We start from the raw sequence: 20,964 nt of genomic DNA on the forward strand, positions 1-20,964 counted from the left end.
TTACCAGGTTCTCAGGGTAAGTCTTTTAGATAGTGCATCCCCACGCAGATTTGTCTATGGCTCTCATGTAGGGTAGACAACCAGACAAGAATTCTGGGCCAAAGCCTGCTGTAGTGCATCCTTGCCTTTCAAAAGTGTGCCACAAATTACTGAAGAGGAAAGAAGGATGTTTATTTTGACAGTTAAAAAATAATAAATTTTATACCAAATTTTGTTTTTGGTTTTGTTTTTTAATACAAGCATCACTGAGAGAGTGGGATAACATCTATGAGCTGGCCTAGAAGTCTCGTTCTGAGTGCTGCCCAAGTCTTTGGTTGGTTTTATGTCAACCAACCACCAACCTTTGAGTGTTTGCTGCCACTTGGTGGCTACAGCAAATAGTGCCCGATGTTTCCTCACTGTTTGCTCTTTGGGTCTGTTGGTGCCCTGAGTTTTGCAGTATTCAGGCAGTCCTGATAAGCCCCAGTTAGGCACCTGCAGCACACCTCCTCCCAGGGTGGCACTGGCAGCTGTTCGGTGAGACTGTCGATGTTCAGTCATGGGATAAACAGATCTTGCTATCTGTAACGAAGCAGTGAACTTTATTTATTTATTTATTTTGGCATCTCGTGGTGCGAAACATCGAGCTTTCTGGATTTATTGTTACTTGTGATCCTGTAGCAACAAAAAGGTACTTGGCATGGCAAAAAACGAAGAGAGTGTCTCCCCTGAAGACTTTTCTGTAAGTCTAGCGAGGGTGCAGATGATGCATGGGGTTGGAAAAATAGGGGATGAGGTTGAAGCGGCAGCAGTGCTGAGCACTAGTTTTGAGTTGCACAGTTCACTTCGCTGTGTTGTATTTGACTTGTGTGGTAACTGAACTGTTAAGGTTAATTGGGCCTGGCTGGGATAGAGTTAGCTTTCTTTGTGAAGTCCATGTAGTGCCATTTTGGGGGTTCGTGACTGAAGCTGTTGGAAACACACCGATATTTTGGCCGTCGCCAAGCAGTGCTTACACAGCATCAAGACTCTGCCCCTCTGCCATTGTGGGTGAGCAGCTCTGAGGGGACACAGCCAGGACAAGGGGCATTCCCTACCCATTAATACCACGTTGAACAATAAAAACTGAGGTACATAAAGAAGAAACGGGTGGCTTTGGGGCTCCCCGTGCATCACTTGAGAGAGAGCGCTCTGCCTGAGGGGGCCATTTCGCTTCTTTATTTCCATTTCTACCCTTTCCTTACCCCCCTCACCCTACCCCCCGACTCCTCCCTTAGTCGTGCTCCCCTTCCCAGCCCCCTGAGGAGCACGGAGGGGCTGCCATGAGGGCTGAGGGCAGCACCGCGCCGGGCTGCGGCCACCCCTAAGATGGCGGCGCGGCGCTGCCGCCCCGCCCCCGCGGCGCCATGCCCTCCATGGGCCGGCCGCCGCCGCCGCCTCCGGTGCCTGCTGCCTGCCGCCGCCTGTCGCCGTGTGATGAGAGCATCAGCCCTCACTCCCTGCCACGTCTCCCCGGGCAGCTGCGGGGCCGAGCCGAGCCGAGCCGAGCCGGGCCGCCCAGCCTCCCTTCTTCCCTTCCTTCCCTCCTTCTTCCCTTCCTTCCCTTCCCTTCCCTTCCCCGCGAGGTGGGGCCGCACGGCGGCAGGAGGGGCGAGCCCGCGGGGTGCCCCCCGCTGCCGCCTCCTCCTCGTCCTCCTCCTCCTCCTCCTTCTCCTCTTCCTCTTCTTCTTCTTCATCCCCCCTCGGCGGCCCGGGGCGCCGCGGGTGAGGGGGCAGCGCCGCCGGGCCGCCGCTGCCGGCCGATGTCCGAGCCGTGCTTGGATGTGTGAGTACCCCGCAGGTGAAGCCCCTCCGTGGGGTGGGGGTGTGATGAAGGGTTTTTATGTCTGTTTTGCCTCTCTCTGATGAAAAGTTGAGGTGGTTGGAGCCGGGGTGTGCCTTTTTAGACGTTTCCCGAGGCCTCGGCGGTGTGTCTGGGCTCCCAAGCGGGGTCTTGGGTGTGTTGTGGGGACAGGGGTCTCCTGTGGGGTTGCTGTGGGGTTTTAGAGGGTTGCTGTGAAGCGAGCAGCCCCGAGAGGGCTGTGTGACACAGCAGCGCCCCGTGGGAGGCCAGGCACCGAGGCCAAGCACCGAGGCCATCCCCTCTGAGGTCTGAGGAAGCGTAAGCGGCCGCAGGAGAGCCGTCGTGCCCAGGGCGACCATCTGTGCCTGCTTCTGTCGCCGGTCCTGCTTGCACGGTGAAGAAAACACATCCTCCACTTCGTAGGGTGGGAGCTAGGCCTTGTTACGTGAGATAGCTCTTTCACCATTCCCTTTAATACATCAGTATCTAGCTGAAACGCAGGTAGTTCTGTTTGCGGTGTATGATCACTCCTGTGTGTGCTTTTTGGCGGCGATTAACAGGTACCCAGCATCACTGGCATCTGTCACAGCTGTAAGTGAAAGATTAAGATGTCTGGACTCCACAGCGGTGAGTTGTAAAGCTTTCGGAGGCAAGGCATCCTCTCCGTAACCAGCTCGAGTCTGTTAACTAGCTGTGAGCAGGAAGGATTTTCTCTGAGAGGGACAAAGTGGTATGGGACTGGAATGGCTCGGCTCTGGTTTCGCCAGATGTTGAGGGCAGAGCAGGACACCAGCCCTTTAACCCATAGTCTGCCCCTTTGCTTACCTTGTGGCACTTCTGGTTCTGGCATGACTTTGTTTCTGATGCTTCTTTCTCCTTCCAGCCGCCTCCCTGGAGTGCAGACTCCTTCAGCTGGGGCGCGTGGCATCGCACTTGAGGATGCTCTGCTGGTAAAACCTGGGCCCAGTGACGCCGAAGTGGTGGTCAGGCAGCGCCAACCTCTCTGTGAGCTGTGCTGAACCTCCTTGTTGCACCTTCTCAGACAGGGACTTCAGGCGGGGATGCAGCCACTCTTTGTTTCTGTTCTCAACCATCTTTGACTCTGGTTTTGCGGTGCAAACCAGCGCGTAGGGCAGGAATGCTATCCAGGTCTGACTTATTTGGAGGGACGGAGGTGCTCAGGTAATGTAACTTGGCCAGTTAGCTGCGTCCACTGTAATGTGTACTCCACATTTTAAGACCACAGAGTGTCTGTGTACCTCCTGTACACAGACTCATTCTGGCTGTCTCTTGGCAGACCTACTCACACTCATTGGAGACCCGATTATCAGAAGGTCTGGGAATTTAGGTGTTAGAGCTCCTGAAGATGGATATGGGGCAAAGCAACAAGATAGTACTGAGTCTGAGACCATACAACTCCTCAGTCTCAGTGCTTTCTGTGTGCCTCAGTATAATTAAATCCTGGGAAAAGGGGTTTTGTTTGTTTGTTTTCTTTATTTTCTTTCCTCCTGACAGTTAACATTACAAGTATGTGGTTCAGTTTTAGTTTTCAGTTTTTGTCAATACAAAGAGGAATGTGTTTTCAGCACTTGTGAAAACCATTTCATCTCTGTTTAGAGAGTTAATTGAATTTGTTTGCTATTAGAAAACTAAGTTTTACAAATTTTACTGACTTCCAACTGTTCTTTTGTTTGTTCGTTATGAAATTTAGGTCCTGGTGTGTTTATAGACAGAGAAATACAGAGGAGGACTGAATGTGGTTTGCAGAATCTACTGAAATGCTTGGGATCGTTAGACTTTGTATTACTTGATCTGTCCTACTTAGCTATATTCTGCTATTTAATATATGTTTTCCTTTTTGAGGCCCAACTTTTGTTCTCCTGGCACTGCCATTCAGTTGGAGAGCTGATACAGTTTAGCAACAACACTGTGGTGCTGTTTTATGCATAAGAAACTGTAAGTAAGATACAAAATTATGACAGTGAGCCTTCCTTTTCATTCAGCGATCCCTTTTCTTTGCTATCTCAGTATTCTGAATGCTGGCGCATTCCTGGCTGCAGAGTTTGGCTTTTCATGGTAAGCGGTGGTGTCATGAAGTTAGCACTCTTCTCTTCGTTGTTACCTAACCACAGTGGGTCTCTTGTGGTGACGGAAACTTTATTTCATTTTTTTCTAGCCATATCACAATCAGATAAGCAGGAGAATTTCTAGCAGGTGCTGTTTTAAAACCAGAGGTAAACCTCTAGTTGCTGTGTGACTTGGCCAAATCATTCATGAGCTGTCACGAACTTGCCTGAAAGTTTTCCTGCCGTTCTTTTTGGGGTGTGTTCGTATGAGGGTCATTTCCAACATTATTTTTTTTTTTTTGACTTTTTGGACTGAGCATGTTGCAAGCGGAAAACGAGACTTCTGGTGGGAAGTGAATATTATGCAACCTGGTCAGAAAAGCTCTGCTGGCTAACGTGGTGCAGCAGCATCCACGTGTGCTGACTGGTTTGAAACGTCTGGTTTAAGGCAAAATTATCAATAGACTTCTGCAGCCCAGTAATGCTTCGAAGGGGGTGTGCATGCAAATTCAGACTGCTATATGGGTCTTGGCGTAATTAATTATATCAGGGGTTAATGTATCCTATTTTATTTTCCTGGTTTGCTAGATGAGTTGCTCTGCAAATGGTCATATGATGTTCTGAGTGCTGCCTACCACTCTAATGGAAATTGAATTGAATATCCAAATATCCTTACTGTTCTGTGGGGAAATTGCATGACCGGGCCGTCTGAAACGGCTCAAATATTCCCTGTACGTGTTATTTCAGATGGAAGCAGAGGGGAGTTGATGTGTCGTACGTTTTATTTGCAGAATTATGATTTGTGCGAATTATGGTTTATGCAGAATTCCGCTTCTCCACGGTGTCAGGGACGTATTAAGGCCTTTTTGTCCGCTGATACTTTCCAGTAGGAATTCCAGTCTGACGACTTGGGGTAAGGCTCAAGAAATGCCCAGCTGATTTGAATGCAGAGAGGAGCCCCTGGGCCTCCGTGGGATCTGCTAGCTGAATGTTGATGGGGTATAGGGAGGCACGCCTGTACATAGTACCAGTAAAAGTAACGTTAGATGCTGTTAGGAAAAAAAAAAAAAACGTGAAATGAGTTTGCAGAGTGTTTCTTTCTTGTGTTCTACTCCATATCTTCAAACTCCTTGCTACGGGTGGCAGATGCCTGCCTTATTTTTAGCTGTGTGAGGACAAAATAGAAAAATCCTAGTGACTCCCCGTGGCTCGTCATCGTGGCTGATCTCCATTAAATTAAACATAGGGGCTGGCAGCGAAGCAAAACCAGCAGGAAAGCTGCTTCTGTTTGTTTAAAAAAAAGCTTGTCAAAAGTTCTAAAATAATACTATAAAAATATATTCACTACTACATACAGAGACCCCCTGGGAGGAGAAATACTTGCCCGAGTGTTTATCCCTTTCGGGATAAGGAAATGAGGCCTGAACCAGTAAAAACAACTTCCCTGCAAGTCAGTTGAAGAGAAGAGATTAAAAAGCAGAGTTCCCGGCTTGAAACCCTGTGCTTGTGCCATTAGACCATGTGTACACATTGAGGATTTGGAAGAAAATGCAGATTTTTGATGGCTTGCTTGGCTGAACATTAAAAAGTGGGTTCTTAAGGCAAAAGTTGGTTCACCCACCCACCCTCCTCCCCCAGGGTTGTCTGTTTGGCTGGGTGTTTGTCCAGATCAGCTAGAAAAGAAAATCTCCATGCCCAAAAGCCAAAATCGCCAAAATTTTCCCAGTTGCTTTGTGTGGCACTGCATAACAGAGGGCAGTGTCTTGGTAGTGCTGCGCCGGCGTGTGGTGCTTGGCGAAGGAATTTGGTGCAAGAAGTGCCTAAGAGTGGGTGCTGATGGGTTGTATTACCAGACAGCCTTCGTGGCGTTGCCTGGGGTGTCTCCAAAACCTCATCCTCGCTGTTTGGTGATTCCCAGGCTTTGAAATCACCAAAGCAGCATCCCTTGTCCTGCAGTGGTAATCGGGCTCAAAGCTGGCCGTATATTAATCTGCCTCCCCACCAGTGATGCACGAAGTGCCTAAATACCTGGTAAGCCCATTGATCTTCCAGTAGTTGGTTTGTTATGGGGGAAAAAATACAGGAAACGGGTTTCTAAAGTGAGCTTTAGTTTCTATCTGTGCTAGGCATGTGGAACTGGAGCTTAAACATGTGGTGTTACATGCTCAAACCCTGTTTTGGATCTGAAGCTTAAACTCTCTGGAGCTTTCAGATGACAATGCAAAGTTGCCTTTGAGAACCATATGTCTAGCTTAGCAACTCCTGCCAGCTCTGTATGAGATGGGAATCGCTGTCCTTTTCCCCATACAATTGAGAAGCATGGGAACTGTGAGACCGAAATAGACCATGATCCAACTCGTCAGGACTGCATTTCCAGCTGGCGCTGGAAAATATCAACTTTGAAATTCTGCCGTGCTTTCGTATAAGAAGCAAATGCTTTCTTTATTCCAAAATCCAGTGTTGGGCTGGGATTATTGCCGCATACATCAAAGGAGGCCAAAGAAAAGATCTCGCTAACTGTGCGATACAGTTGTCCTGCTGAGAAGTGTATTATTTGCCACTTGTTTGATCAGCCCTGAGGACCACGGTGGTTTTTTGTTGTTGTTGTTGGTTGTTTTGAATGTTACTCCACTTGTCTTCATTCATAAAATTATTGTAGTCTTTCATTAAGGTCTTAGTAAGCTGTTTGCTTTGACATCCTGCAGCACTTAATTGCACGGGGTAATTACATGGTTATGAGGTATTATTTTATTACTGCATGAATCGCAGCTTTGTTCTTGCTCCCTTGTAGCCAGCGGTTCATTGAGGGCGCTTAGCGTGTGTGTCTTCTTTCGTCCAATTTGCAAGGATTTCGAGTTCATCTATATTTGGAGTAGGACTTGTCTCCTGCATGCCTCTGGAAATCTCCCTCCCGCCCCATGAAGTAAGGTATTTGAGGGGATTTCTAAGGAATGTAGCGTTTGGGTTGGAGATCCCTGGCCATTTTTTAAAATTGCCTTTTCAATCTCTAGGGTAATTCTCTTGGTCTAGACTACTAAGGGCTTAAATCCACCTTCCATTCTTGAAGAGTAGGTCCACAAAGCGATCTAAACTGAGCATGCTGCACAAACTCCCTGGAAAACTTTTCTTTCCCGCTCCTGTTTTTCTCAGTGAGTATTTGAAGCACTGTGACTGCTGCAAGAGGCGAGTGCTACCTTCACCTTGTCTTTCTGCCTAGCTGTAGCCTGCGTCGCTGAGGATGCCTGAAGCCAGTCACTGCAGTACACGTGCAGATTGCGAAATCATTCCTTTTTCTTGCTGCTTCTACCCGTCATTTTTGGCGTGCGTGTGGAGGACTGATGGATGGATCTTCTTCATCCTTTCCAGCCAGAGCTCTGCTGCATCAAAAAAGCCCACGCTCACTCGATCGCGCCGGTCGGTTTTGTTATTACAAGGGCGGCTCTTGGTTCTTAGTCACTGAGCAAAAATGAGCCTCGCTCCTGCATCACCTGACGGCGCTGATTCACAGCTCTGCTCACTGCTTCCGGGGCCTGACCCTTGCCTCTGCTTTAGGGGCTTTCTGTGTCCGTCTGTCCCGAGTCTCCTCCTTAATCTGCTGCTCCCAGGTGCTGGCTGCAGCGTGAGGGCACGGAAAATGTGCTGACTTGGGAGACCTTGCTCCTAACCGGTTTGGCCTCCCTGCTCCGGGCCAGCTGGCAGGTGTGCGCCTCCCCAGCCAGCCCCGGTTGAAAGGTTCTGTTTGCCTAGCGCTGGGGGGCCTCGGCACAAGCCAAATATTTGGCTTTCCATCTGATAACTTATCGGTTATTTCCTCCTGAAATCGTCACGACAACCAAATGCTTTTTCATGCCTGAACCTGGCCGGTGCTGCCACAGAAGTTTTGCAGCATCTCCCCTTCAGCCGCGTCACATCTGCCACACCGACAAGGTGGCCTCGTGATCAAAGCGTGGGCATCACCGTTCCCGTTCTTGATTTTTATTTATTTATTGACTGATTTATTGATCGATTGCGGTGCATTGGGCGAATAGGCTGCCAGCTCTAAGTTTTTCCATCTGTCGCGACGGTTTTATTTAAAAACTAGAAGGAAATAAAATTGTCGCACCAAGAAGGTGTAAACTTGAGCCATAATAACTAGGACTCGTGGCAATTCCAAAGAAAACTTGAATGTAGTGTGAATTCAGTAATAATTTGCGAAGGCATTAGGATTGTTGGACGAATGCAAGTTTGGGATTAGGTTAACCAGGCCCAGCTACTTGAAGAAGGGGGATCTCTGTAACCCAAGAGACCTTTTTACATGTGTTGTTTCAGCTTTGGAGACTGGCTGGAGAGGAGAAAGAGCTATTTGTCTGCTAACTAAGAGTCACGATTGTTACGGTATGCATTCAGCCCTAGTGCTTAGAGAATCCTGTCCCCTTTTCCTCCTCCCATCCTTTCACAAATGGTTTCACCAGGGGCTAGCAACTGTCTCTGCAGCCTCGCGGGCAAGCTTTTATAAATAACTCCCTGTGTCCCAGACAGTGGCTTGTTGTTACCTGTGGGTGGCTTATGGCCACCGGTAGCCTCCAAAGTTTACAGTGCTGGCCGTGCTGCTCTGCAGCAGTGCAGGGACAAAGGCTTTCAAGCAGATCGTGGTGAGCCAGGAGCCTAAATGATCCTGTGCCTTCGTAGGCTAGAAGCGAGCCCTGCAGCTCGTTCAGGCCGTCCTTTGGTTTCGTTTTCAGGACAGGCGCCTCTGAAGAGGAACGAGGCAGAAGTCGGTGCTCCCAGTGGTGCCGTTTGCCATGGGGAGGGAGCTCCAGCAGCGATGCTGAAAGCCTTCCTCCCTCACAGCCGCAGGGGCGATGGGGTGCCTCACCCCACGGTGTAACCTGCTTCTTTAGGCAGGGTGCAGGCCGCTTGGATCAAGGTGGAGAGTTGCAACGAGAGACCCGTGGTGGTCTCAGGCTGCATCACTTCGAGCGAGGGTGGCCACGTTTCCCTTCCTGCTCATGAGAGCATCTGGTTGTAGGACTTCTGGAGCCAAGGAAAGCTTCTTGAGTGTGGTGGTTTTTATTTTTTGTTTTTTTTGAAGCTCTGACAGTTCTCAGGCCTCGGTACAGCAAGCTTCCCGAGAGGATTGGAGGCTGGGAGTTCTCTCCAATTAAAAAGCATTAACGCCATCGAAATAACCGGCTACGTGTCGCAGCGTTTCCAGCAGAGAGACGGGGAGCAAGGCAGATTTTTCGTTCTGATGAGTCACTGGCTCTCTTCTGGTTTGTCCCTTGGAAGTAGTGTTTAGACAGCTGCTGATGGAGGAATGCGACCGAGTGATGGGCCCTGGGGAGCGGGGAGGGCTGCGTGCTCTTTCACCTCCAAACTGCTGGATAACTCGTCTGCCTGGCTCTTCGTTAGTATGGCTTGAAGGGAGCAGTCCCTCTAGGACTCCAAGCCTCCCATACCCGTTTTCTTTCCACCTACGTGGACAGGCCTGCTAGCTTCTGCCAAATTTTCCCCCAAATCTTTCATGTGCCCTTTCATGATGCCCATATCTGCCCTAGAGAGATCTCGGGAGCAGGGCAGTTCCTGTCCTGGTGATGCTGAGGATGAAGGCACTGCAAATACATGAGATCATTCGAAGGGAAATTAAGGTGAACTGGGAAGAACCACGCGGAATCAAATCGATGGACTAAAGAGTCTTGACAGGAAAAGCTTTTATCTACTGCCACTCACTCTCTGTGCCTGAAACTGTGCATAAAGTGAGTGCAGATGGGTAGCTGCAGGATGGGGACCCTACAAGCAGAGAAAGGAGTCTTGTAGGTGCGTGGGTCTTTATGAGAACTTGTAATGACTTCGGTGCACGCAGGAATCTGATCTAATGGAGTAAAAGGTCACGGACGCTTCATGCATAAATTTTACAATCGAATCATGCCTTGATTTAATAATTGAGAACTATAAAAACTTCTTTTCCCCGTGTCTTCCCTCCTCGAAAAGGATTGGTTCAAAGCCACAAACACAGGCTTGGAGGCAAACCCATCTCTAATCTTAACTTGTTGTTTAACTTGGTCTAGGGAGCTTTGGTTTTGTGTGCCTAGTTTTACAAAACAAAAACGAAAAAAGAAAGGTTCCTTGGGCAGGTTTTGCTCTAACAGACACCCTCCTAAATTGATCAGACCCTAGCAAAGTCAAGCTTTTTGAAGCGTGGCTCGAGTAACTGCACTCAGGCATTAGCCCAGTCCATATGGTAATGGATCAATGCGAAAGGAAGTATTCAAGGGCATTTAAGATGCGGTGCACTGACATTAAGGAGGGCCCTTTCCTACAGGCACTCATTTTTGCTGGTAGAAACTAGCATTTTACTGGTTTGCCAAACCAGCGGGTGGGAGTTCGATCCCTCGGTGTCCGAGTGTTTACGTTGGTAAGCATGTGAGGCATACTAATGGGGATGGTGTGAATGAGAGCTCTTGAATTATTTACGTGAATCGTTGAGCGTGGCATAAAATACCTTCCGCTAACTCTAATACCTCTGGTTCGAACACCGACTTCGGGCTATTGCATCCGTTATCATAAATATCCCGTAGGTTGGATTAGATCAATTGTTTCAGCTTCCTGTAATAGTTTTAATTTGCCTTCATATGGCTTTGAAAGTGGCTCCTTTTTTTTTTTTTTTTTCTTTCTTCTCCTTAGCCACTTACATAAAGTATCTGGATGCCCTAAATGAGTTCTTCGTTGTCTCTTGCTGCCCCTGCTCATCTTGTGCATGCAGGAGAATTTTCTTCTGTTTATATTTAATGCCTGAAATTAAAACTCTCTAACATCCTAGCGAAGGTCCTCTGTAAGCTTCAAATTATTGACTAGAAAGGTAAAGCAGTACTCAGTTCTCTGTTGTGTCTTCTTCGGAATTACAGCGAGAGTTTCAAAGCCTGGCAAAATACATTTTATCTTCCTTCAAACCTAAACCATCCAGTGTTTACCCTCCCCTTTCATGCAATTTCACAATGCCATTTTTTTTTCTCCAAAATCTCTGTTTTACTTTTTTTTTTCTTTGCAAGTGACCTTCACGTGGGTATGTGCAAAGCATTCATCTTTAGTAACGCCTTATCTGTTTTTTGATGCAACTTTGAGAATTGGCTGTTGGAGTAGAGATGAAGCCGGGGAAACTTGAAAACAAAAGCAAATTCTTTGGGGGGGAGGTGGGATTTTTTTGGATTGTTTGCTTTTTTTTTCCTTTCGGATAGTTCTGCACAGTGTTCATGGTGACAGTGATATGACTCAGTCCGCAAGCTTTCTGGCATTTCTGCCTGCCATGATTTCTCAAGATTTGAAAGGAGGTGATAACTGAATTTTAAGCAGAGGTTAGGTCCCACCTGTACATTTCAAAGCTGGATCCAGGGTTTCCCAGAAGGTGGGAATAGATCCTGGGTTGGCTCTGGCTACGATGTTTTGCCAAAAGGGCACCTGAGTAGTCTCCAGAAATGCAGACACAATGACGTCCTTGTCATGAGGTGCCCTCTCGGTCTTGATTCTGTGTGTCCAGCATGCTCACCAGGAATTACTTCCAGGATTTGTGCTCAAATTTAACTTGTCAGTCCCTTACCAGCCTGGTAGCCATCAGAAACTTAGGTAACTGCTGAAATCCCTGTAGTGCCATGTGTGAGATCAATGAAATAAATGCAAAAGTACATGGGAATTGGTTAAGTCTTTGTCAGACAATCCATCCTACTGATATTCTGAGTTGCCCAGTCTCTCTCATACAGTTCATTTTAAAGAACTGATGGATTTAAATGCTTCATTCAAAAGAAACAAATATTTACAGGCTTACTTTCTAATTAAAAAAATTTTAAAAGGCTGGGATATGTGGTTGCCTATCCATGTGTTTTAAGTGTACACATACAAACAAGTTTTGCTGCACTACTGCTAGCTGGAACTGCTTTTAAATGGCCCTCCTACTATCATGTCAGTCAGGCTTTCTTAGCACAAAAGGGAACCGAACCGTGCAATGAAATGCTTTGCAAAGCCTTCGTGGAGACCTATTAATGCTGGCTGTTTTGTGCTCCAGCAGAGAGGGTCCAAATTGCCTACCGGCATCACACCCTATCAAATGATCCGTTGGGTGGTCAGAACGACCTGCAAAGCTCCAGCAGCTCCTTAGAGCAGAGCAGAGAGAGGGTTCTTCCCATACTTGCTGCTGCGTGCCCTGGAGATGCTCGGTAGAGCTTCCCAGCCAACAGGAATTGCTACAGGGGGTTGATTTAAGCAGAAACTCTTTAACGACACGGTGTCAGTGGAGCCTGTTCTGAGCATGCAGGCACCGATCTGGTGCTGTAGAAATGCCAGAGTGCTTCGGAGTGGTGATGGGCGTCCCAGCTTTACAACAAGGTCCTGCCTCTGTGTGTGGCTTCCTTTTGCGTGAACTCGTTTGGCCGGGGTGTGAACCATGTCACCAGTAGCTTGCAGCTTTAGTGATGTTTCTGCTTCCTTTGCAGACCTGGGAAGGCGTCAGGATTGTCTGGGTCACGGGGCACAGCCTGCTGGAGGCACTGGAAGCGGACTGGTTCCTGGTCATGCCCGGTGGAAGGAGGGGACCCAGCCGGCAGCAGCTAAGCCGTTCAGCTTTGCCTTCTCTCCAGACTCTGGTCGGTGGGAGCTGTGGAAACGGTACCGGTTTGAGAAACAGGTGAGGACAGAGGTAGGATTGCCGAGACACCCGTGGCTGGGATGTTAAAAGCTGGGACCATCCCCTCTGAGCTCTGCTCGATGGTTAAAATCTGCCCTATGGGGAAGCTCGTGGAAGTGAGGCTGCGGTCGCACAGACCTTGTTTTGTCCTTCCTTGCAGCAGTTTGCAGAGCAGCGAATCCTAGCAGATTACGAGCCTTTTACTCATTTACTCTATTACTCGGTTGCCTGCAATACCACAGGAAATAACTGCGACATGTCAGAGCTCAGCTGTGAGTCCTCCTCTGCATGATAGAAAGAAAGGGCAGGAGGATGTCTTATACTCTGTTTTAGCACTGTTGCATCCACATGAAACGGTTGACAAAACTAATCTCCATGTGCTGGGGAAGTTGGGGCTTGAAAAAGGAACATGCAGCGACATTTATAGCTCTGCATTTAGCATAAGGTTAAAGGGCCCAGTGTTATTTCCTCTCCTACAGAAGTCAGCAGGCTAGAGAAACCACTTGCTGCATATTGAGGCCCTGATCTACGTGAGACAGGGTCATTCTTGCAGAGTAGAGAGATCGAAGCCATTTAGCTTTGGCATTTAGGACTTCTCAGTCAGTATGTGGACGGATGGCAGTCCGAGATATTTGAGGAAGAGGTGACTGTTGAGACCACGGCGTAAGTGCTGTAAGGTCCTAGGGGAGTGTTGCTTATCTCAGTTGCAGACAGCACAGTTTACATTTGATTTTTCTCCACCAGCATAGTCTGCAAGAGCTTTTAATTGTCCTAGCCTCCATCGAAGAATAGTTTAGAAGTGTGAAGGCACTTGAGAGGTCAGCCTCGAGGCAGTGGCTGAACTCCTCCATTCTGGTTTTAGTTACCTCTCTTTAAGAGAGGAGCTGTGCACAGAAAGGTGATGGGCACTTTGCAGTACTGGAGAAAGAGGCTGTGTGCTTCTGTCCTGGGGTGAACTGGATGCTGCTGCAGCATCTCATGGTTTTGCTTGAAGTTTTCTTCCTCATTGTACCTCTGGTCTTCCCTCTGCAACTCGCCTGAAATAGAGCTGGGCACCTCTGGTAGACCAATCTATCGGTTGTGTGCAGAAAACACTGGATAAGGGTTTTGTTTGTGTTAAGAGGAAGACAAAGCTCACCACCAGTCTTGCGCCAGTAGCATGAGTGCAAGACTGATACCGTCTGCGCTCCAGCAATGCCCAGTCCCCAAATCACAACCCTAAGCACTCCCTGTCCTGGAAAACAGTGGAGACAACGTAGAATGTTTACCGAGTGAGTGGTGTCTGTCTGCTCTAGGAATGGTAGTGCCATCAGCCTCTCCGCGCCTCCGATCACAGCGCTGATTACTCCAGAGCCTGTACGTCACTGCCGGATCCCTGAGCTACCTTTAGACGGGAGCCTGCTCTTTGAATTCCTGTTCTTCATCTACCTGCTGGTAGCCCTCTTCATTCAGTACATCAACATCTACAAGACTGTCTGGTGGTACCCGTACAATCACCCTGCGTCCTGCACCTCCCTGGTGAGTTCCCCAGCAAATGCCATCCTTCCCTTGTGCTTTGTCATTACACAGCTGTTTTTCATGCTTCTTCAGCTCAGGAGTCACCCAGCCTTTGATAGAAGGGGGTGAAAGGGACTTTGTACATGCTCAGATCAACCAGGCCCATGTCATCCCTCATTTTATAGGGGAAAAAATAGGTAGAAGGTGAGAGAAAGAGAGAGAGGTGTCAGCAGGGCTTCTTCAGTGGAAATTTCTTGCGGACACTTGCATGGCCAAGCTAGCTGCTAGGTTTTGAAATGGAGCTGAACCTACAGGAGTCTACGTGCTGCTGTGGGTGCCTCCTACCAGAGGAAACAACAGAGCTTAAGAGAAAGGATGAGGGAAGTTTGCATGAGTTATCTCCCAACGGGTCAACAGCAGAGGAGTTGGGGAGGGGGTCAGATCCTCACCTTACGTAGGCCATCCAGACTCCTTAGCTGCAGTCTTCCTGGCCCAATAAGCTGTGCAACCTGACAGTGAGCTGTACCCGAGTCAGCAAACCTTGTCTGCATGTTCTGAAACCTGTATGGTGTCCTTGAAGCATGAGGCAGTTCCTTGGGTAACTATACCAACAGGTGGTGCTGGTGTTCTAGTTATCCAGCTGTTAGCTGCAAATTCGGCTACCCAGTGCTGGGCACAGCTTTCTTTGAAGAAAAACCTTTCTGTTTTAGACTCCCCACCTGAAAACATATCAACTTATGCTTGTTCCTATAAGGTGAACATTCTCGTATACCCAAAATGTCCTTCAGGTTCCAGACAATATTCACTCTGCTGACCGTTCTAGCCAGAACACAGCTTCACTGAAAAAAAGAAATTAAGGGTTCCAGGAGCTGCATCTAACTTCATGCAGCCAGAGCCAACAATAACTTCCAGTACAGATCTATGGCCTGTGAAGACAGCATTTCCCCCATCAACTTGATCATCAGGAAGCACTGGTGGTCACTACAGCCTGTTTCAGAGACCAAAGGCTAAAGTGAGCTGGTATGCAGCACTCCAGACTTATGTTTGGTTGCCTTTTTGTGGCTGGTGACTTTTCCCTTGAGAACATGGAGATTGTTCTTCACAGTAGGATCCTGGTCCTAGAGTGCTCTTTGACCCCAGAAATACCTGCCTTGAAGGGTGGCTTTTTTTTTTTTTCCTTTTTTTTTTTTTTTTTAGTAGAAATTCCTCCATGGGAAGTGACCTACAACATGGGGGGAAGACCTTGATTGTGGAGATGTTTCTGTGTTACTCAGTTTTCTCCCTTCTCTCTCACCCCTGATAGAGAGATTTAGGGAAATGTGACCCTAATGCTCTCAGCAGCCAGCTTTCCAGTCCCACCCCAGCTGGGTGGTTTTGGGCTCCGTTCCCCTGGTGAAGACCTTTTCTCTTTCCTCCTTCAGAATTTCCACCTCATTGACTACCACCTGGCGGCGTTCATCACAGTGATGCTGGCGCGGAGGCTGGTGTGGGCCCTCATCTCTGAGGTAACCTTTCAGTGTTCCCTCCCCTGCCCATAGGGCTGATTGCAGAGCGTGACCATCCACAGTCCTAGGAAGTTCTGAGAGTTGGCTAGCTGGAGCTTTTCTCCCTCCAGAACAAGTCTGGGTGTGAAAGACTAAGATTTTGGGGGACTGGGGTCTTTTTTTTTGAGCCCATTCATGTCCTTCAGTATTGGGTAGCTCTGTCCTCTTTGCAGCTAGGAGATGAAATGATCCTGCTTGCTTCTCTATCCCTGCAAGTCAGGTAGGAGAAAGGCAACTAGGGAGGTTAGCCAAGCCTAGAAAAGTGAACAAGGAGATTAGAGGGGAAATGTCAGAAGGAGGATGTGTGCGTATACTAAAGTGAAATAGAAATAGCTGGTAGAACTGCTTTTCCTTGTCCTGGTTACCCAATAACTCTGCGTGAGCTTAGATTTTGAGACGCGCTCTATATTTGTGGGAGCAGAACCACACCAAGGATATGTTTGGGAAAAGTTCTTTGGAGGAAAAGGGAAGCTCCACTGAAACAGTTAATACTACTCCAGATCAAGCAACAAGTTTTAAGAACAAAAACTCCTAACAGTTAAGTACTGTTGAACGGGTGAATAAAGATGGATTCCCAGTTCGTTCATCTCTGATTCCTGCCATTTTCATTTTTGATTCCTACCATTTTCATTTTTACTCCATAAAACCTTCCACAGACTGAAACTGCTGCTTTGAAACCTTCCACGCGGGTTCTTGCACATCCCATCTATTGGCTATAATCACTGAGAATCTTTCCATAGTTCAGTTTGCCTTCTCCCCTTTGAAGACTGGACCAAGCTTCCTCGCTGTCCTTTTGAAGGTGGTGCCTCCTCACTAAACTGTAGCCTGTACATGCAGAAGAGGGAACGGTGGAAATCCTGGTTTGAGGATTGCCAAAGTGCACCGTCTCTTTGCTCAGCTGAGAATTGTGATAACCAGTTCTTTAGGAAAATGAATGCCGAGATCTGATCTTTGTAAAGGAAATAGCAGGAGGAAATGTGTTGCAGGCTATCTTGGAATATCATCAGAGCATTAAAGAACCTGAGTAAAAATATCTTTTACTTTACAGCTCTGGTTTTTAAAGGGCCCTGTTTTAACCATGCCCTAGAACTTGTGGTGTGTTTTTTTTTTGATCTTGTGGATTCTCCCAAACATGACATCAAGCAGTTTCACCTTTGTAAGAGTCAGTCTTCCTCTTCTAGGAGGAAGAGAGCAGTCCCCTCTTCCAGTGCTTCATGGCACTTTCTTCCTGCTCCCCTCCACAGGCACCCCGTGTGCTCACGTCCTAGCACTCGTGCCACGTGGCTGCTGAACGTTTCTTCTCTATTTGCAGGCCTCTCAGGTGGGTGCGACGTCAGTGATTCACTACATGGTGCGCCTGGTGCTGCTCACCCTCTGTGGATGGGTGCTCTGCTGGACTCTGGTCAACCTCTTCCGCAGCCATTCTGTGCTCAATCTTCTCTTCCTGGGCTACCCGTGAGTAGCAATACCTCTTATTTGTAGGGCAGGGGGGAGCATAGCTGCCTCGGGGTGGCACGAGCTGCTGTGGGAACCAGAGATGCTGGCTATAATCTGCCCCGAAGACACAGGCAGACAGAAAAAGCCGCCTTAAGAATAAAGGGGAAATGGGAACGGTTAGGGGAGGTGGTCCTGACCCTATGAAGCAAATTGCCTGCAGTGTGCTATTTGCTGTTTCCACTGGGATGACAAGTTCCACGGCTAGGATATCAAGAAACATCTCCGCAGCTTTCAAGGCTGCAGCGTCGAGCTGCTTAAGCGAAGAAGAGTTGCCCACTTCTTCTGGAGTGAAGGTTCCTGTGTGGTGTCCCTCTCATAAGGGCTAACACTTGTGGAGAAGGTGGACGCTGCTTCATGTCGGGTTGGCTGTCATTTTATCCCGTCTTTCTTCCTTTTTTCTCCTTGCAGGTTTGGCGTCTACGTTCCTCTGTGCTGCTTCCACCAGGACAGCAGAGCACAGCCCCTACCTGCGGACTGTGGTTACTTGGTACAGGATCAGATGGTGGACGATGGGGCTTCAGCTGTCAGCAGCCTGGTCAAACCCAAAGATTTCCTCTCGCTTCTGTGGGAATCCTTGAGAGAACAGTTCAATAATCCTACGTCTATCCCTACCCACAGCTGCCCCCTTTCCCCAGATCTCATCCGCAATGAGGTGGAGTGCCTAAAAGCAGACTTCAACCGCAGGATCAAGGAAGTTCTCTTCAACTCTCTCTTCAGTGCCTACTACGTGGCCTTCCTGCCACTGTGTTTTGTCAAGGTAGCTCTTGGCTGGTTCTCTCCGCGCCCCTGCCCGCCGCCTCCTTCTGAATGTTGTGTGAATTGCTGCCAGGCCGGATTCCTGGTTAATTCCCCTTTTCTCTGTCTCCCCTTTGGCAGCCCGGATAGCGGAGCATGGCTGCATCCGGAGGGCACTAGTACTGCTCCTGGTTGGCGGATAGGTATTGCCATAAATGTGATGCACCTCCAGTCCCATCACCCCACTTACTAACCCCCCTTCTCCCACCCCCTGTCCTAGGCAGATGAGTAGCTGTCGTCTTCCTAGAAAAAGGGCACGCGTTGTTGCTTGTCTCAGATCCAACGTCCTGGGTTTCGAGCGCTTGGATCAGAGGCTTTGGTGTTTAGCCTGTTAGAAAGCAGCCAACTAGGAATCTAAATCTGAGAACCCCGTGTCGGTGTGGGGGTCGTATTTTTTTGTCATATTCTAATGCGAACGAGCTCTAGTTGGTGTAGTGAACCGGGTAGGGCTCCACAATCCACGTAGCAGTCCTGGTGCTCCTGAGGCAGCTCTGTGGAAAGCAGCCCCTCCTGTTCCCTGCTGCCGGAGGAGGAGAGGCACCAAGCTGCAACATCATCAAACCCCCACCCTTTCTCCTTCGGGTCGAGGAGAAGGGAGCCTCGAGCATTTCCTAAGCTGTAACCCTCTGAAATCACCGGTCCAAAAGCGCATGCCTGTAATGTGTGGTGTGGGTCTGCTGGATGCACACGCAGTACGTCCCCTTGTCATCCCCTCCTCTGCCTAGTGACAGCAGCGTGCCAAGCTCTCGTCCGCTCTCTTTGCAGAGCACCCAGTACTACGACATGCGGTGGTCTTGTGAGCACCTCATCATGGTGTGGATCAACGCCTTCGTCATGCTCACCACTCAGCTGCTGCCTCCCAAGTATTGCGACCTGCTCCACAGATCGGCTGCCCACCTCGGCAAGTGGCAGAAGCTAGAACACGGCTCCTACAGCAACGCTCCACAGCACATGTAAGTGTGGGGATGGGAAGCGAGGGGATGAGACGTTCCAGTAGATACAGCACTGCTGATATTTATCTACTTAGCAAGCTTTTCCACTCCCCATAGTGCCAGGGATTGCAGACACAGCTCTGCCGATCTTTCTGTTCCCAAGAAACAGAAATGTCTGCTCTAGAAAGCTGTCCAAGCTCCTGGTCAAGTGCTGGTTCCTTCCCAGAAACTAATGCTGTAATAATTCCTCTGGGGCACCGCAGCAGTAGCTTTAACAGAGGCAGAGGTGTTCCCCTCCAATGTAGTAGGCCAGGTTCTTGCATGGGGAGCCATTTCTTCACTGCTCAGTCTGAGTTCTGGTGAGCTTGTGATACCCTCACCTCCGTGTTGTTCCGACGGAAGCTGGGGCACACCCCTATAGCAGAAATTTGGGCATTTTTCAAGATGCTCACCCTTCCTTTGAACCCCTCTTCAGTGAGCTGAGCATTTCCTCCTTGGTGCTGTCCCTCTGATGCTAACGCTCTGGCACTCTTTCCCCGCAGCTGGTCAGAGAACACAATATGGCCACAAGGAGTACTGGTGCGACGTAGCCGATGCCTGTATAAAGCAGTTGGGCCTTACAATGTAGCAGTGCCTTCAGACGTGTCCCATGCCCGCTTTTATGCAAGTATCTCTCCTCTCGGCGTGTCGTGGCGGTGGGAGGGAGGAGAGGCTTAAACCTAGCTGCAGCAGAACAGAGTTTGAGGCCGGGCTGCCTGTTTGAGCTGCCTGTTGCCTGTTCTCAGCAGAAGTTTTCCCATTGCAGCATCAGAAGGGAAGTAATGGCTGCCTCGTCAGTGCTTTTCTCAGTGTGGTGATGCAGCTCTCTCATCAGGCATAAGCATATTTTTAAGAGGTTCTACTTAACAGAGCATCCTCTGGGGAAATGGGAAAGCATCTCAGCTGGTTATTTCACCAGTCCTCTCCTTCTCAAGGAAAAGGACACTTTACATTCCTCCTGTCTTATGCTGCTTTCCCTAAGTAGCAGCTAGTGGTGCTTGGAGTACAAACATCCCTTCTGTCTAGCTCAGCGGCACCAGACAGTATTACACACGCACCCCTCCCCACTAACATCGCAAAAAACTTACAGAAATCCGTGCTTTTTTTACCTGTTTCCCCGCAGTTCCTTTTTCACCGTCCATTACGGCTGCTCAACCTGCTGATCCTCATCGAAGGCAGCGTGGTCTGCTACCAGCTCTACTCACTGCTGCGCTCCGAGAAGTGGAACCATACCCTCTCCATGGCCCTCATCCTTTTCTGCAATTATTATGTCTTATTTAAGCTCCTCCGGGACCGGATAGTATTAGGCAGGGCATATTCCTATCCACTTAACAACTATGGACTGAAGGCACACTAGGCCTGCCCAACGTGTACCCTTTCCCCTTCCCGTGCCCCTGGGCGGGGAGGGAACCTCAGAAAAAAATATTTTCGTACAGTTCTATTTTTTTCTTGCGGCGTTTATAAATATTTAAAATATTTTATATTTTGTATACTGTTGTTTTTGTGGGGTGGGAAGGGAACTGGTGGCAATTAAATGTCGCTTTATAAACAAGGTGTTATTTTATATATATATATATATATAAAAAAAATCAGTGTGTATATACCGTATATCTATACCCATACATATATCTATGTGAAGCAACAGGACTGTTTGTGTGTGTGGTCACTGTGTCTGCTTTGCTCACACGATTTCCTTGCTATTGCACACCGTGGGGACAGAGCTGCTGTTAATTAGGAACTGGTCTCCTCTAAAACTTCAGTAAGTGAAGAGCTAGGGGAAAAAGGAAACGGGCCTTTCACCAGTATGAGCAGTTTACCTAGAAACCTCACTACCAGGGAAGACTTGCACCAGTTAAACCAATTTAGAGAAAGGGAAGAAGCAATGTGCTGAAAAAACAGACTAAATTATTGACAGTCAGCAAAAGCTTTCACTTCCCTTTTCTTCACAGAGCTAGCAGGATACAGGTTTTTTGTTGTTTGTATTTTTAAATAAACCCTTTGCTTTAGCTCCTGTCCCTCTATCTAGCAACTTAAGCTTCCTCATTCCTCCCAGAAAATGAACTAATTCTTGGAATTTTAATTTTGAGGTAGTGTATAAGTTAGAAAGGGATTTGAAATA

General features: G+C 48.4%; 1 protein-coding gene across 2 annotated transcripts; it reads left to right on the plus strand.

Annotated features, from left to right (window-relative positions):
* Positions 1 to 499: 499 nt before the first annotated feature.
* On the plus strand, positions 500 to 20,492 carry TMEM39A (transmembrane protein 39A). Of its 2 annotated transcripts, none has more exons than XM_082762787.1 (9): positions 500 to 721; positions 12,351 to 12,541; positions 13,837 to 14,059; positions 15,460 to 15,543; positions 16,895 to 17,037; positions 17,488 to 17,836; positions 18,640 to 18,827; positions 19,349 to 19,469; positions 19,969 to 20,492. In XM_082762787.1, exons 1-9 carry the CDS (start codon positions 680 to 682, stop codon positions 20,200 to 20,202), a joined length of 1,575 nt encoding a protein of 524 aa, XP_082618913.1. In that variant the 5' UTR covers positions 500 to 679; the 3' UTR covers positions 20,203 to 20,492. The 2 variants fall into 2 exon arrangements, with proteins under 2 accessions (XP_082618913.1, XP_082618914.1); XM_082762788.1 differs by lacking the exon at positions 500 to 721 and adding an exon at positions 1,457 to 1,804.
* Positions 20,493 to 20,964: the final 472 nt, after the last annotated feature.

Source organism: Aythya marila (genome assembly GCF_965140915.1).
Source record: "Aythya marila genome assembly, chromosome: 1".
Lineage (NCBI taxonomy): Eukaryota > Metazoa > Chordata > Aves > Anseriformes > Anatidae > Aythya > Aythya marila.